The sequence below is a fragment of the Gymnoscopelus microlampas genome (assembly GCF_963454915.1).
Source record: "Gymnoscopelus microlampas genome assembly, chromosome: 11".
Lineage (NCBI taxonomy): Eukaryota > Metazoa > Chordata > Actinopteri > Myctophiformes > Myctophidae > Gymnoscopelus > Gymnoscopelus microlampas.
This window is the reverse complement of record NC_139948.1, coordinates 19003375-19020424: the sequence shown is the minus strand read 5'-3', so window position 1 is coordinate 19020424 and position 17050 is coordinate 19003375. Positions and strand designations below refer to the sequence as shown.

Below are 17050 nucleotides of genomic sequence, written 5' to 3'. Positions count from 1 at the left end.
CCAAGGGAGGGAGAGAGAGAGAGAATCTCAAGGCCAGACAACAGCAATAACCCACCAATGTGCATCCTCCTCTCATGAGATGCAGGGAGTGGTGAACAACACTGGGGGTCTCGGATTACAGGGCCTCTTTGACTCAGCCTGACGGTAAACAAAAGCAAACGCCTCTTCTCCTCCGTCCCACGATTGTCCTTGTGTAACATTGTGTGACCAGGATTACAGTAATTTACAGTAGCTGTTAGCTATAGTAGGGCTGTCACGATTATGACATTTTTACGTGCTGATTAAATGTACCACAAATAATTGTGATTAACGATTTCCTTGTCGTTTTTTTGTCGTTGAACACTGGGAACATTATGAATGAAGAATTACATTTCTGTTTGGCTTTTTTAGGCTTTGAGGTTGCACAGGGCAGATATGGCAAATAACCTAAATATACAAAAAAATTACTGACATATTTGATAACTTTATACTTTAAAAGAAAAACATTAATAGTGGAAATAGCCGATCCACAATACATCGCGATGCGACACGTTGTGAGCTTTAGATCTGCTATTTCCACTATTTTTGGAAAACTTTCAAAATATTTGAACATTTCTCAACATGGAAATGATTATGCAAAAAATAATTAATAAGATTATCTCAAATGATTGCGATTAGACGATCATGTTAATAATTGTGACAGGCTTAGTAGCTAGTCCTAGTTGTTGTCTTCTCATTCTGAGGTTGTCCTCTGGTATGATACCTTCTTCACTGACTCTGCTCTTTCTCCCAACACGTGACCGCTGATTTAGCTTAAATGGCGTGGTGGATCTGTATGTTGAGAGCTCGCTTTCCGCCAGCCTATGTAAGATGGCGCGCTTACTTTGGCACGTTTCACGTAGGTTGTCGGAGATTTCATCGTCGTCATCACCCTTTGTTTCACCTCGAGAAGCCATTAAGAAGTGACCCTCATTTATAGCACGGACTGCTGGTGTAGCGGTCCGGGCACCTAGTCTGACAGCGAGGTGTTTGTTTGCATGGTATAATAAACATCATTATAAAACGCATGCAGCACTCGGTGCCACGATATGAGCTTGTAGATCAGCTATTTTTGAATAGCCCAAAGTATAAAATAATGGTTAACAGTAATGATTATTGAATGGGTTAGTCTCTGTAAGGTGTTTCTGGCTTTGCTGAGTTAGCTTATGACATCACTGCCTGCTCCAACACCATGACTGGCAATGCATTGCTGCCCTACTAGGTACAGACAGTAGCAATGCCACACAATCCCTGCCATTCCCTACCAGGCACTTGGAAAAGCAAAAAAGTTAGGGAAGAGCGATACTATAGAATCTATAGTGTAGATATTATGCAGTGAGAAAACAACATCACACAGCCCTGGGTTGGCTCCTCAAAACAGAACAATAGGATTCAGGTTAAAATGGGTAAAGCTGGCCCTTTAAAGACAATGTCAGGCTTTACCCCTTATGCCTAAACGTATTAGCCATGTTTGACTATTTTGAAAAATATTTTAAAATAGTTCAACTAGCTGATGGTCAAAATATATCCCCTGAGCAAGCAGGCAGGCTCTATTGGCTCAATGGTGAAAATGTCAAGTTACATAATGCAGCTTTAACACAAATCAAATGTGTATTTAAGTTTTCTTCTGTGAGCTCTTAGACACACAGCCCCAAACCAGAGCCCCAAACCAGACGTTCCTTCCACTCCATTCTAATAGCAAATACCAATTACTATATACTTTTTTTAATGCAGTCGTAAACAGTAGTTGGATGCTTGTTGCATTTGAAGGGCACCACTGTAGGACATTTACCCTGGAGGCAGGTGCATGACGGGATTGGTTGATTGATTGATTGATTTATTGATGGAATACTTTATTTAACAGAAATGTAAACAGCACGAGGTACAGTCAGACATTTGAGCTAAAAGGATAACACAAAAAAAAAGTGAACGCTATCACCGTTCTATGGGACAAGTAGCCTATTTCGAAGGAAGCCAGTGATCCCCATTTTTAAGGGATCATGGTGTCAGGGCATGATTCCACACTTTGGTGGCAGAGCAGTGGAAAGATAATTTACCAATGTTTATTCTATAGGTGGCTGATACCAGACCATCCCTCTAGTGGTGTGGCTGTGGGTGTCACTCATTTTGATGAAGTAGTTAGTCAGGTATGAGGGCATTAAGGGCAGAGACCCTTTGACTATCTTGAAAACCAATCCCATTTTTTATACTTCTGTTGCTCTGAAGGAAGAACTAAACAGTACAATATTCTTCACTGATGCCTTTTGTGACGTTGCACTGCCATTCCGCTCTAAACCAGTGATTCCCAAACCAGGGCCCACTCGTGGACCATGAGGATATTGCAAGTGGGCCCCCAAATAATTGGCAAAAAACTACGATTTGAATGATAATATAACATGGAAAAAAAAATCAAGTGGACCCTGATTTAGAAACCCCTGCTCTAGACAACTATGACATTGCTTGACATACGCAGAAGAGCTCTTCAAAATAGTTCAGTCAGATAACTCAGGAATAGATCGAACCAATATTATTATAGAATGAGAATACAAGTGTGGGTATAATCATTTATCTTGGCGTTCAGGCTCTGCTACATTTTCTCCCTGCTCAGCACAATTAGACAACCATCATTAACCATTAAGAGCAGGGAGATAGATATACAATAACAACCCTCCATGGGGAACAGAACTAATAGCAGAGGCCACTGGTGGTGCTGGTGTGGCGGTGGGAGCAAAAAGCTGCATAACAACAAACCAGGGACACATACAGTGGAAGGAACGCAGATTTAGGTGAGCTTAAATTACCCGACCAATTGGTCAGCTGATTGCCACGTCAGTGCATGACATGTAGGTCTTGCATAACACTGTATACAACCACATAGTAATGAGCAGTGTAACCTCTCGACTGCCTGAACTAACCTCGCAAGCTACGTATCATTCTTGTCTATTTAGAGTGAACTGAAGTATTCATTATTTTCATCAGACAGAATCATGACCAGTGGATTAACAGTGCAAACTTTACATAGTTTACTGTGGAGCATGCATAAGAATTCTTATCATGTTTAAAAATCCATATCCAGGCATATCGGGTTGCCCGATATGGTTTTGTCAGCTTAGTGATTTGAAATATGTATATCGTTTACACACACATACGTACAGAATGTGCTTTTAAGAGCTGATAATATGCAAAAGCTAATCTTGAGTTTCATATGTATTTTGAAGGTTTACAGGGCTAGTTTACTTTGGTACTGTGTAAAGAGAAGTGAAACGGACCTAGTTTTAGAAGAATATACACAGAATGTAAATATTAAAATGGGATGTGGTTGGTCAAATGGAAAAATCAGTTGTCCATGTTATGGACTGTTCTCCGGACAGTTAAGGCCATTATGTCAGATGAGGGAGTATCAGTGGGATAGAAGTGCCCTTTATTAGTTTCAAGTGTTATTACTCTGGTCCTGTGTCTGTGGTCTGTGTGCTCATATCAGCTGCATATCCCTGTCTTTGCAGTTGGGGGATTACAGCATTAACTCATTAAGGCCTGAGGTTCCGATTCTGCAAAATGTCTTCTAAATTCTAACAGTTTCCTGAAAAAAGTATTTTACTCTATCAGTGGTTACTATGTCAAGGACCACCAAAATTATATGTATTTGGCCGCCGACCCCCATCTCAAAATATGTTGTTCCAGGGACCTCCCCAGAAGCAAAGATTTGAGTTAAAATCTTTGCTTTAAAAATATGTATACTGTATTGTTCACAAATGTTCACGTTTTTTTCAAAACTAGATCTACAAGCTCAAAAAGCTGTATATCTTCTAATTTTGAATTGCCAAAGTATAAAATAATGGTTTAAGTGGTTACACAAATGCTTTCCCAGTTTAAACTAGTTAAGGCTCAGTGTCCTTGAGGCACTGGAAAAAAGAAGGTCTTTGTGAGCAGCTTTTCTTTTTATGTTTTGCCTTTTCCTGACAGCTTACTAGCTAAATTTACATATGAGACAAATTGAGCTATTTTAAGGCACTGTTGTAGTTCAGAGAGGAGTAGGACATAGGCCCATCCTACTGTCTATACTAGGTACCCAAATATTACTTTCTTCCCACCTAGAGGCCATTTAGATTTAACCACATGAACCCTGTGGTCCCTATTTTGGGCATATTATAGGCAAATATTTTCTAAATCGTTAAAACATTAAAAAATCACACCCTGTGTGAAGGTAGCGGCGCCTTTGATACATTTTGTCATCGATATGTGTTTATAATGTGTTTATAGTCATGTGTCACGTGAAGCTTGACCAATCACTTTGGTGACGCACCTGACCAATCAGAGCGTTGACGGGTCTGACCAATCAGAGCGTTGACGGGTCTGACCAATCAGAGCGTTGACGGGTCTGACCAATCAGAGCGTTGACGGTGAACACGGACAAAGTCAGGTATAGATTCTGACTTTCAAATGTACATTTTTTGTTTTGATTGTATTGCTGTATTGTTGTATTGTGCTTTTTGCTTTGGCAATGTAAACGTATGTTTTCTCATGCCAATAAAGCCCTTTGAATTGTGAATATAGAGCAGGATCCGCTCTATACCTAAAGGTATAGAGCGGCTAGCGCCACTAAAAAAAAATCTAAAACAGCAGATCTACAAGCATACAACAGGTTGCGATGTGACACATTGTGAGCTTGTATATCAACTATTTTCACTATTCATGTTACAACAAAGTTTAATAATTAAATACATTTGCCCACTCCTTTTGGGGTATTTTTTGTCGCTGTATACTTGGCACATATGTGAAATTTTCTCCCCTGCATTTCTCCATCCTAAGTATTATGAACAGTGGGCGATATTGATACAGCACCCAGGGTGCAGTTAGGGGTTAAGTGTCTTGCTCAGGGACACTTTGACACTTTCGGACCCCCGGTCCGCCAACACTTGGCAGACCGGGGTGAGCCAGTGACATTTCTGATTCCCAGACGGCCCCGGCCTCTACCCATTCAGCTATGGCAGCAATTGTCATCACACATTCTATTGCAGCAGATTTAAAGGCTCCTCATGTTTAATGCTTTAGCTTGGGTTGATGAGTCAACTGTTGCTGTATCAGTCCCAGGGCTGAAAAAGGTTAGCATCACCTCTCTGTCCATTTTTTACTACCAGCTGCACTCACCCTGACCAAGGGAAAATAATGGCTGGGTATATGTGACATTACCTTGTAACAATTAATTCAACTGGAGAGTTGCTCTCTAGTAGCCTGGTAAACCATCCCGGTCCCGTGAATTCACATTATCCTGTGTCTTCTGCAGACCGGTCTGGCCCTAAGAGCTGGGTGGGCGACTGGGCGTTTTGCAGAAACCAAAAAGTGGGAGAGCCAATCAGCGTCTGCGCTCAGGGCCCTGTGATTGACAGACACTGATTGGCTCTTCCACTTTTTCGATTTTTGAAAAAATCGTGAATTTTTTTGCAAATCTTTCAATATATATATTTTTAAAGCGAACATTTTTTAACTCAAATCTTTGCTTCTGGGGATTCTACTAATGTCTTTTAAATCAGTAAGACATTTTTTTGAAAAAATGTATGTTGCTATAATATCAGTGCTTCTCAAACTTGTTTCATGTCAAGGACCCCCAAAATGATGATGTATTTGGCCGCAGACCCCCATCTCAAAATATCTTGTTCCAGGGACCACCCAGAAGCAAAGATTTGAGTTTAAAATGTTTGCTTTAAAAAATAACACATATATATTCAAAGACTTTTTCATTCAAGCACACATTTTCACGTATTCTGCAAAATGCCCACCCAGCACTTAGGGCCAGACCGGTCTGCAGAAGACAATCGGGATGGTTTATCTGGCTAGCTTTCTAGACTATAGCGCTGCAAAGTGTACATTTCTGGTAAATGTTTTTTTTTTTCGTCAGAAATTCATCGAGTTTGAGGACACGTTGGAGACGGAGAAGAAGGAGCTGCAGATGCAGGTGGATTTTCTGGAGCTGCAGGGGAAACAGCTGGAGCTCAAGACCAAAAACTACTCTGACCAGAGTGAGTGGACAACTACGCACAACTACACTCATCCATTTACCTCTATAGACTCAAGGACCCCCAAATTGATTGAAGAGAAGATTTATGTTTATTCAAACATTTTCGACATTTGTCAAAGAATTTCAAAAATAGCAGATGTACAAGCACAACGCGCTGTGAGCTTGTAGATCACCAACGTATAAAATATGGATAAAGGACATTTCTATAGAGAATAGAGAACATTTCTATTCTGAAAGTTTGTAGGTATTCAGTTGCTGCACTCTACCCCCATTTGATTGTCTGCAGGAAAACCCAGCGTTACAGCTTACAGCTGCCTCAGGTTTGGCACTGCTGTTATAGCTTCAGGGTGTAATTTAATTCATTGTAGTTAAGGTTAGGAAGATAGCTATTTTAGGGATAACGCAGCAACACGCCCACGGGCACACCTCCAGGCGCAAATAACGGAGTCGGCATAATGTAATGTATATTGTATTTACAGACTACCTAGCACCAATCAATCCACTCTTTATTAATAAACACACTCTAAAATTAGAAGATTTAGTTGACCTAAACACTGCCATAATAATGTATAAGGCCCACCATAATAAACTTCCACCCTGCATGCAGGAGCTGTTCAAAGTGCGACAGACTCAGTACGAACTCAGGGGGACAGGTGTATTTAAGAGGTGAAATGCAAGGACCAACACAAAAGGTAGATGCATATCTGTAAAAGGGGTAAGTTTATGGAACAGCTTGGATAAAGAACTGAAAATGTGTGCATCAGTCACCAAAAAAAATAATAATTCAGAACCAAGGTAATAAATAAATATAAAACATTACAATAGAGTATCCTAATCATAAATAAGAACTAGTGAATACAGTCGAATAATGAAATACATAAATAGCTCTAAATATAGATTAATGCATTTTCTATTAATAAGTAATACATGTATCAGTATCTACCTAGTAATGAAGGGTAGTGTAATACTTTTATATAGCTACGTGATGCTACGCCGGACTAGATTGATACTGTATTATAAATGAAATTTTAAATTCCTTTTTGATGTTTTCTTTTGTTTTTTGTTTTTCTTACTTGGATTAGTAAATGTATTTATCAATTGTTTTTCAGTTTTGTTAAATCAAATTACGAAACTATGTTCATTGATCTGTTTTGATATCTAATTTTGTATTTAAATGGGATTGGCAAAATAAGCTTTAGCCGCAGCCTACACTTTTTTGGACCATTTTAAGGTGCTTTACGGGTATGTACTGTACTATACTTGTTTGTCTAAAAAGGACCAAAGTGAACTAACCTAAACCTTTAGGGACAGCGCCAGCTGCCTTGTGCGTAATTCACAGATAGCGGGTAGTGCCAAGGGGTAAGGCGGCACGGAAGATTAACAAAAGACTTTGCGTTCTTCTTGGTACTGAGAAGGGACTCCCTCTTTCTTTGGTGTTTCATGGTTCCTTGGGGGCTGATGTTTCCCAGGGCATCACAATCATTTTAAACACTTAATCCATATTGTATTCATGGGCTAGTCAAAAATAGCAGATATACAAGCTAAAGCTTGTACATCTGCTATTCCTTTTAACACAAAATCTTCTCTTCTCGGGGTCCCTGGCACAACATGTTTTCAGCTGGGGGTCCGTGACAAAATACACATCATTTTGGGGGTCCTTGACATGGAAAAGTTTGAGAACCAGTCAGTAAGAGTAATGGGTATATTTGAACTCATTACTTTCATTCAAACAATACAAGACAAGAGTCACTGATAATAATGTTCCTTGTTCTTGAATATTTTCTGTGGCCCACAGTCACTCGTCTGGAGGAACGCGAGTCTGACATGAAGAAGGAATACAACGCCCTGCACCAGCGCCACACTGAGGTAAGGAGGACACATCTCTGGAAATGTGCGTCATGGTGATGTTTCTCTTTGTTCGTTTGTGTCTGAAACTTAATGAAATAATTAATTTAGCATTTTACCCTCTTTTGTCCCCAATTTAGTCATTAGATTGGATACTATATTAGCAATTTTGGGAGACAGTACGGCAGTACAGTTACAAAAGATACAAAGGTTGTTGCTGTCGGGCACAAACCTCTTATCACCATATTTTAACTTCTTATGTTTTGTTTCGTAAGTTAACACCCTATTTGATCATACTACAGCGTCACACGAAAGCATCAAAAGTAGCAGCTTGTAGATCTGCTACTTTTGCTATTTTTGAATTTGAATCCTGAAAAGTAACAGTTTTGGACATTTCCACGATATGCTAAAAGGATAACACAACAAGCCCCGGGGGGTTTGTTTCCATTGTGGTCCTTTGACTCAATTCAACAAGACATACAACACTAAAAGCGTGGAAATAATACTTTAAACACTACAAGCCTCTATGAACTGCTGATTGCGCTCGGGCAGTTGTAAACACTGCCATAATCCACTGCATTATGTCAAATAGCAGCATAATCTGATTACCGTCGCTCACGTTTCACAAGACTTTGCCCCCAAAATGTACAGAATATCAAGTGAACTGAATAATGAACACCAAAGTAATGACAGTCAGAAAAGCGGCATCGTATCATCATCTACATGAATTCTCAGCTATTATGTCATGTTGTGTCAGTCTATATCTAATCTCATAATGTATGGATGACCATTTCCATTCAAACTGCTGGCAATAATGAATCGAGTCATCAACAATTTCTTCAATCTTCAATCTGTTTTTAACAGTAACCTTGACATAATGCTTTTCCATACACCAGTGGTTCTCAAAGTGGCGTCCAGGGGGTCCCCACCAACATTTGTTAATATAGCATCACAATTAGTTCAACTACTTGAACTGGCTTAGGCTACAATGCGTAGATCTGCTATCCTGTAAAAAAATCAAATCTTTTTGGAATAGTTTAGATTTTTGTTTACACAAATGTTCTCTTCTGGGGGTCCCTGGCACAATATTTTCATATGGGGGTCCGTGGCCAAATACTAATCAATTTCGGGGTCCTTAACCTACAAACTCACAGAGAGCTTGTAGATCAGATTAAAAAAAATATTGAAAAAAGTTGAAATATGGAGATAAAGGGTTTCTCCCTGACAGCAACGATATACACTACCACCCCTGCACTGTACCTTGTGTAACATCTCTATTGTCGTCTTGTTGCTGTGTTCTCTATTCGTCTCACAATTTTACAATATTGTACATTTCATGATCAAAAGGAGAAAAGGGTTACCCACACCTCTTACAGTTTTTGCAACAAATCATACATTTCATCTATTTATTTACTTATTTACTTTGATTCTTTCTTTCCCTCTGTTTCTTCAACCTACCAATTATTAAATAAAATAATAATACAAAATTAAATAAACAAGTCATCCAAGGCGAAGCCCAGCTCAGTGGCCTTGTGGTTAGAGTGTCTGCCCTGAGACTTGGAGGTCAGGGGTTCGATTCCCCTGACCGGGTCATACCAAAGACTAGAAAAATGGCAATGGAAATGGGCAGGGCTTACTTATTATAGGTGAAAACGTTTAAAACTTTTTTTTTTAATTGTTCAAAGATAGCGAAGTAGATTGGCAATTCTCAGTTATTTGTTGTGTGACAAAATATATAGGGCTAAGGTGGTTAATGATCTGCTGTCTCTTCTCATCCCAGATGATTCAGACCTACGTGGAATATATAGAACGCTCTAAAATGCAACAGGTGGGAAGTAACAGCCAATCAGAAGTCCCAGGCTGTGGACGAACGTGAGTAATCGACTGTGTCTGTGTGTGTGTGTGTGTGTGTGTGTGTGTGTGTGTGTGTGTGTGTGTGTGTGTGCGTGTGCGTGCGTGCGTGCGTGCGTGCGCGATCATCATTTGTATGTTTTATGGTTAATCTACGTATTCCTTCAATATTTAGCATTTAGCATAGACTCTGGTGTGTTGTGGCATGTCCTTGTCTTCTGTCGTCTTTCTCTAATCAGTGTCTGTCTGCCTATCTGTCTGTCTGTGTCTGTCTGTCTGTCTGTTTGTCTGTCTGTCTGTCTGTCTGTCTGTCTGTCTGTCTGTCTGTCTGTCTGTCTGTCTGTCTGTCTGTCTGTCTGTCTATGTGCTCCCATGTGCACAGTCAACGCCACACATGGAGGAAAAGGTAATTTCAACAAAGTCTCCCCCACCTGCAAATCATTGCTGTCGGGTGGAAACCTTGTATGAACAAAAAAAGAACGTCCTTTTTTTATCAGTATTTGAAAAATATTTTAAAATAGTGAAAACAGCTGAGTTTGTAGATCTGTTATTTTCAAAACTTTAGTGTAACGCTTCTGTATGATGAAGTAAAACAAAATTTGCTGTTCCTAAAAGTTGAAATGTGGAGATACAAGGTTTCTGCCCGATAGCAACTAAATCTACCTTCAAACCTGTTAACCCATTAAGACCGGGAAAGCATCTGTCATTTTAGATTTTAACCATTTTAACCATTATCTTATACTTGGGCTATTCAAAAATAGCAGATCTACAAGCTCATCAGTGCCGTGCTACGGGCTTGTAGATCTGCATTTTATTGCAAACATTTTTTCAAATCTTTGAATGTACATGTTTTTTAAAGTGAACATTTTAAACTCAAATCTTTGCTTCTGTGGAGTCTACAAATGTCTTCTAAATCCTAACATTTTTTTGGGAGAAAAAAAATGTTGCTATAATATCAATGGTTCTCAAACATTTTTCATGTCAAGGACCACCCAAAATGATATGCATTTGTCTACGGACCTCCCCATCTCAGAATATGTTGTTCTAGGGACCCCCTGAAGCAAATATTTGTATATACCGTATATTCAAAGATTTGCATACATTTGCATACATAGATCTTCAAGAGCTTGTATATCTGCTATTTTTGAATAGCCAAATAAATCTAAAGTGACACAGATGCGTTCCCGGTCTTAATGGGTCAAGCAACCAACCATCCTGCCCCTCAGTCAAAAGAATATCCCTCCGTATTGTTCTTATCATTGCTGTCGGTGCAGACACCTCCGTATTCTAACCTTTTCTGTTTTTTTGTAAATGAATGCCGTACTTGATACTACAGCGTCACACAAAAGCATCAATAGTTCGCGCCGCGTTTCGAGCTTGTAGATCTGTTACTTTTGCTCTTTGCGAATTTGAATCCTGAAAAGTGACAGTTTTGGTTTCTTCCCGACAGAGACGTAATGATAAATGTACATTGTAAAGCATAGTAAAGCAGTCATTGTTGCTGGTAAATGGCATTGCTGAAACGGTAAATACATGGGTAAAATTATATTGTAATAAATCAACAATGCTGTTGTAGGGCTGGGCAATTAACTGCAAATATATCGAAACCAATAACCGACTTATTACCAAATAATCGAGAAGCTATATATACATATATACTGTATATATATTTATATGTATATAGCTCAACACAAAACAATTCTAATATATTTTTCATAATCAACTAAATTGATATGTTTCACTTTTTGTATAACATAATCGTTCGTTAATTGTAATCGAGGCAAAAGTTTGAAATAATGGTGATATTGATTTGAAGTCATATCGCGTGTTAGTGCGATACACAGTATAGCTATACAAATTGTTTTATTTATTTACAGTGCACACTCATTTCTCACTAAAGAGGTGCATGCTACACCTTAAACAAATATATATTCTAACCACTTTCAACCTGGCTGGCATCCCGGTGTTCCGCATGTCATTACAGAACCCTAACATCCCCTATGTAGTTGAACAGTCGGCGAAAATTCACAGATTTTCGCTATAAATACAGCCGTGGCTTGAGATTGTGACTTGCCCATTGGCTGTAAATGGTCAAGTAGGGCGTTCATTTACGACAAAACACAAAAAAGTTAGAATATGGAGATACAAGGTTTCTGCTCCGACAGTGACGATATGCTGCTGCCTTGGCCTGCCTACCTTCTCCTCTGTCACCATCGTTTGGTTCTGTGTGCCTGACTGTCTATGCCTGTCTGTCTCTCTGTCTGTCTGCCTGTCTGTCTGCCTATCTGTCTGTCTCATATACTTTCTATCTGCCTGCCCATCTTTACCGTATTTACACAATATAACATTTTCCAGAGATAAGATTTCTTTGGCTATTCAAAAATAGCTATTTTTGTAAAATCTTGAACATTTGTGAAAATCTTTGAATATAGATATATTGTTTAAGCGAACATTTTTAACTCAAATCTTCGCTTCTGGGGGGTCCCTGGAACAAAACATTTTGAGATGGGGGTCCGTGGCCAAATACATATCTAAAAATCTAAATCCTAGGATGTTGCTATATCAGTGGTGCTCCAACTTTTCCATGTCAAGGACCCCCCCAAAATTATATGTATTTGGCCACGGACCCCCAGCTCAAAACATGTTGTTCCAGAAGCACAGATCAAGCACAGTTAATAATGTTTGCTTTAAAACATACATTTTACACACATATATATATTCAAAGATTTGCACACATTTTCCATGATTTTTCAAAAAAATAGCCAAATAAATCTTAAAATGACACAGATGCGTTCCCGGTCTTAATGGATGAATAATGTAATACTCTGGTTGTATAACATGGACCCACGTGCCCACGCACTTCTCATTTGGTTTACTGCAGTGGTTCTCTCAACCTCTTTCTGGGTCAGCGGGCCCACTCGCTCCAATCTCCAAAGCGTCCGCGGGCCCACCCATCAGACTACTTAACACGTAGCGGTCGGATGGGTGGGCCGCATGCATTTTCATAGCATGTTATGATCAATCAATTGATTGTGTTCTGGCATGGATCAATAGAACTAGTGTAGTACACTTTAAAGGACAACTTTAGTTTTTTACAACCAAGGTTTAAGTTTTAGATTGTAATTAAAGTAAATAAAATATGAGTGTTCAATTTTTAAAATGTACTGCTTTCGTTTTAGCAATTTTCACGATCTTTTTTACAGTGGGCGGGGGCATTCTGTCCGGTGGCTAAATATGTCTTTTTTTACACAATAACCCGGTGTTTTCTTTATTATTATTTACAGTAGCTCTTCTAGCCCCCACTAACTCACATCTGGCCATCAAAGACCACAGGACCTTTTTTATTGTGTAAAAAAGGCATATTTAGCCACCGGACAGAATGAAAAAAAAACTGTAGAAAGCAGTACATGAAAAAAAAATGACACTCATCTTTTATTTACTTTAATTACAAGCTAAAATATAAACCTTGGTTGTAAAAAACTAAAGTTGTCCTTTAAGTTCCCATTCAGCAGAATGGTGAATCCGTTTGTCCTGTTGAGTGTATTACCGGCTTTCACCGGATGCGCCCCGTCACTACCGCCCAGGAATACAGGAAACCTCCGACAGAATCCGACACAGACAGGATTAAAACACGTATCTATTGAAAAATACGGACTAATACAATGCAGACGGGTTCCTAATGTCGAGTTAACATCCGGGGCTACAGTGTTAGCACTTTATATGTTTTCTTTGTACATGTACAGAGAAGTACGGGCTTTCCGCACGGATGTCCAGTGACAATTGGGGTATAGCCCAAGACTATCATAGATACGAAAGTAAAAGTCAGACTTGATAAAATACATCTACGATAGTCTTGATCCAAGGCTAGATGCCAATATACATTTGTACTTTAATTCAAGTACATTTTTTAAGGTGTTTTACTTGTAACAGTATTTTCATATTGTGGTAGTAAAAACAAATCGTCTCTGTCGGGTGGAAACCTCATTATGTCCAAAACTGTTACTTTTCAGGATTAGTTTTTATTCAAAAACAGCAAAAGTAGCAGATCTACAAGCTTGAAACGCGTCGCTTCGTGCCGCATTTCGAGCTACAGATCTGTTTCTTTTGATGCTTTTGTGTGACGCTGTAGTATGATCAAGTAGGGCGTTCATTTACGAAAAACACAAAAAGTTAGAGTATGGAGATGAGAGGTTTCTTCCCCCGACAGAAATGAAATACAAGTACTTCTTCAACCACTGCTATTATTATGTCCATTAAGTCTCACGCTCGTCCGTCTCTGTGTCTCCCTGTGTCTCCCTGTCTCTCCCAGCAGCAAAGCGGAGCGCCCGCCGTCATTGAGTCTGTACCCCAACGCCGAAGGCATGGTACGTGGGGGTCACGGGGGGGCTAGGATGATGCCTGGAAAAGACACCTGGCAGGTCAGCGAGCTTGGCCAGCCCAACCACGGCTCCTCCGGCTATCAGGTGTGCCAGACACGGCCCCGGCTGAATCTCTCCCTGTGTCTCCGGCCTTGTTGTTGGAGGAGTGCAGGGGAGAGAGAAGGCTGGCCTTCACCACCGCCAGAGCCATATAAGGAGAGTTGCGTCACCTCCGTTCACTTCATCGGGCCAGTCTTCTACAGAGCCTTCTATTGGCGAATAGTGACAAAGCCCTGAACCGGAAGTTTACGGAATGCACTGGAGTCTATGAGCGTTTGTCACTATTTCGAGTTAACATGAACCACGTGACGCAACTCTCTAATACAAGGCTCTGACCACCGCCCATCCTGCTATAGCCACATCCACAAGGACACCCCTCCCCCCACGCCTGCTTGTGTCACTTTTGAAGATGCGTCATTTTGAATCAAGTCACGTGTGTGGCTTTTATCATAGGCTAGAATCCATGGAGTTTGCTAGAAAACATTTTGACTCAAGCAAGCAGAGGGGGTCCTTGTTTGCTTTCCCGTGTTTTTTTTCTTTATGACTTGTGTGATTATTTTCCCGTGTGGTTGTGGAACATCAGCTTCCATGGTGTTGTACCGTGTACCTCGTGTCCTTAAGTGTAAAGCCTTGTGTTTGTAAGTGTACCCTCCTTCACATTGTGCAATTTCAACAGTTTAGGTGGATGTAGTTCTAGTTTTTAGGGACATTTAAAATGCCAGATGTTCGGGCCACAAAGAGGCTGTGATGGCGTCGTAATACGCTTAGCTGCATGCCGAAAACAGCCGATCTACAAGCTCACAAGCTGAGCTTGTAGATTGGCGATTTCCATTGAAGCCAGCATGTCTTCTCTGGAAGCAGGTTTCGCAGCCGTTCAACAAGCTCTCAATGCGTCTGCAACGCATTGAGAGCTTGTTGACCGGCTGTTTTTGGTTATTATTTTAAGATTCGAGCATTTGAAATGGTCAAACTAACAATATGTTCCATAAAACCCTAATGGTCTGGGATATTTCATATAAAAGCAAAAGTTAAAGCCTCAATTTGTGACCTTTTTGGCAGTATGTAGCAGCAGGAACTAAACTAAAACATCATGATATTACGTATTTTGTTAATTGTTTAGGAAACAGGGGCTCCTTTCACACTGTTGGCCATGCAACATGTTTCAGTGGTGAGATGTTATCTTGTCCTCTCCCTCCCGCACATGAAAGGAGGACGGCTCCGAGTCGGACTCCGTGGCGGCCACGCCCAGCAGCGCGGGGAGCAAGTCCAACACGCCCACCTCGTCCGTCCCGTCCGCCTCCGTCACCCCGCTCAACGAGGGCTTCCTCCCGCCGGCGGAGTTCGACGCCATGCGGACCGGCGGCGGCGGCAACCGCAGGAAAAGTGCCAAGCGCCTCAGCCGGAACATGGAGGTGCAGGTGTCCCAGGAAACCAGAAATGTTAGCATTGGTAAGGAGAGCCGTGGTTCCCAGAATTTTTTTTGGTTCTTTTTTTCGCGGAGCGAATTGTTTAGGAAACAGGGCTAGTTTGTGTGTGTGTGTGTGTGGGGGGGGGGGGGGGTATACCAGCAGATATACAAGCTGTGAGCTTCTAGATCTGCAATCTTTTGCTATATTTCACAAATTATGATTTTGTGCACTTGGACTACCTCCAAACAGACAGGGAGGGCCTCATGTGTACCCCCCTGTGATCTTTAGTGCTGAATTATGTTAAATCTGCATGAATTTGGTAGACATGACAGATTACAATAGGGCCAACTAATATATATATATATATATATATATATATATATATATATATATATATATATATATATATATATATATATATATATAATTTTTTTTTATTTTTTTTTATTTTTTTTTTACAGCTGTACTGTATCACTCACATTATCAAACATATTGCATTATATGCATTATAAATATGGACTCAAGGCAGACTGTTTGACTGTCAAATTATAAACATTTAACATTTGAGTAGATACGGATGGAACATGGAATGCAAGTATGCACTCAAAATGGTACATATTAAAGGTAGGGTAAGTGATATTTTTTGTTAAAAAGGTTAAAGTACTATATTCTGATAGTAATCACTGCTACAGGGCGTTTGTTGGGTCACAGGGGTCTCTCCAGCTCTTTAGTAAACAGAATATAATTACATTTTCTGGTAGGTGACAAAATATAAGCCAATCAGGAGAGAGTACTGAAAATGCATTTTCTGTTTAATAAAGAGCTGGAGAGACATGGGAGACTCCTTTTACTGAACAACACTCTATAGCAATGAGTACTATCAGAATATAGAGCTATTTAACACTTATTTTAACCAAAGCAAATCACTTACCCTACCTTTAATTACTAATAATTGATTGGACTCGAGTTAAGTTAATTTCCCTCAAAACCATTAACATAAAACGCTGCCTTTTAAGATGTTGATTTTTGAGGGGTGATTTTGTTTTTCTTTGAGGACTTTGAGGAACGGATTGAGACGATCAAAGACCCGGCCCTCGGGCCGTATGTTCCAGCAAATAGCCGATGGACAAGCTCACAATGCGACGCAACACCTCAATACGGATGCTGGGGTGTAAGTGGCTAAGAAGCCACAGAGATACGGTATTGATGCATGTTTTCTGTCATGCTTTGTTATGCAGGAATGGGGAGCAGTGACGAATGGTCTGAGTTTCAGGAGATCATCGATTCCACCCCAGAGCTGGACATGTGTGTGGACCCCCGTGTCTACGGAGGAGGCAACAGGTAGGAAGACCTCGAACCAAACCACAAAGCACGTCGCTGTCGGGGCAGAAACCTCTACAAGCTCGAGCTTGTAGATCTGCTATTTTTGAATAGCCAAAGTCTAAAATAATGGTTAGAGCTCAAATCTAAAATGACGCAGATGCGTTCCCGGA

At 40.2% G+C, this 17050-nt stretch overlaps 1 protein-coding gene across 1 annotated transcript in view; it reads left to right on the top strand.

Moving 5' to 3' along the window:
* mapk8ip3 (mitogen-activated protein kinase 8 interacting protein 3) overlaps positions 1–17050 on the top strand; it is a 60627-nt gene that overhangs the window by 5463 nt on the left and 38114 nt on the right. Inside the window, exons 2-8 of the mRNA XM_084072400.1 lie at positions 5915–6035; positions 7830–7900; positions 9660–9751; positions 10113–10136; positions 14040–14094; positions 15357–15597; positions 16796–16898. Coding sequence (XP_083928526.1) covers positions 5915–6035; positions 7830–7900; positions 9660–9751; positions 10113–10136; positions 14040–14094; positions 15357–15597; positions 16796–16898 — 707 coding nt within the window. The remainder of the gene's footprint in view (positions 1–5914; positions 6036–7829; positions 7901–9659; positions 9752–10112; positions 10137–14039; positions 14095–15356; positions 15598–16795; positions 16899–17050) is intronic.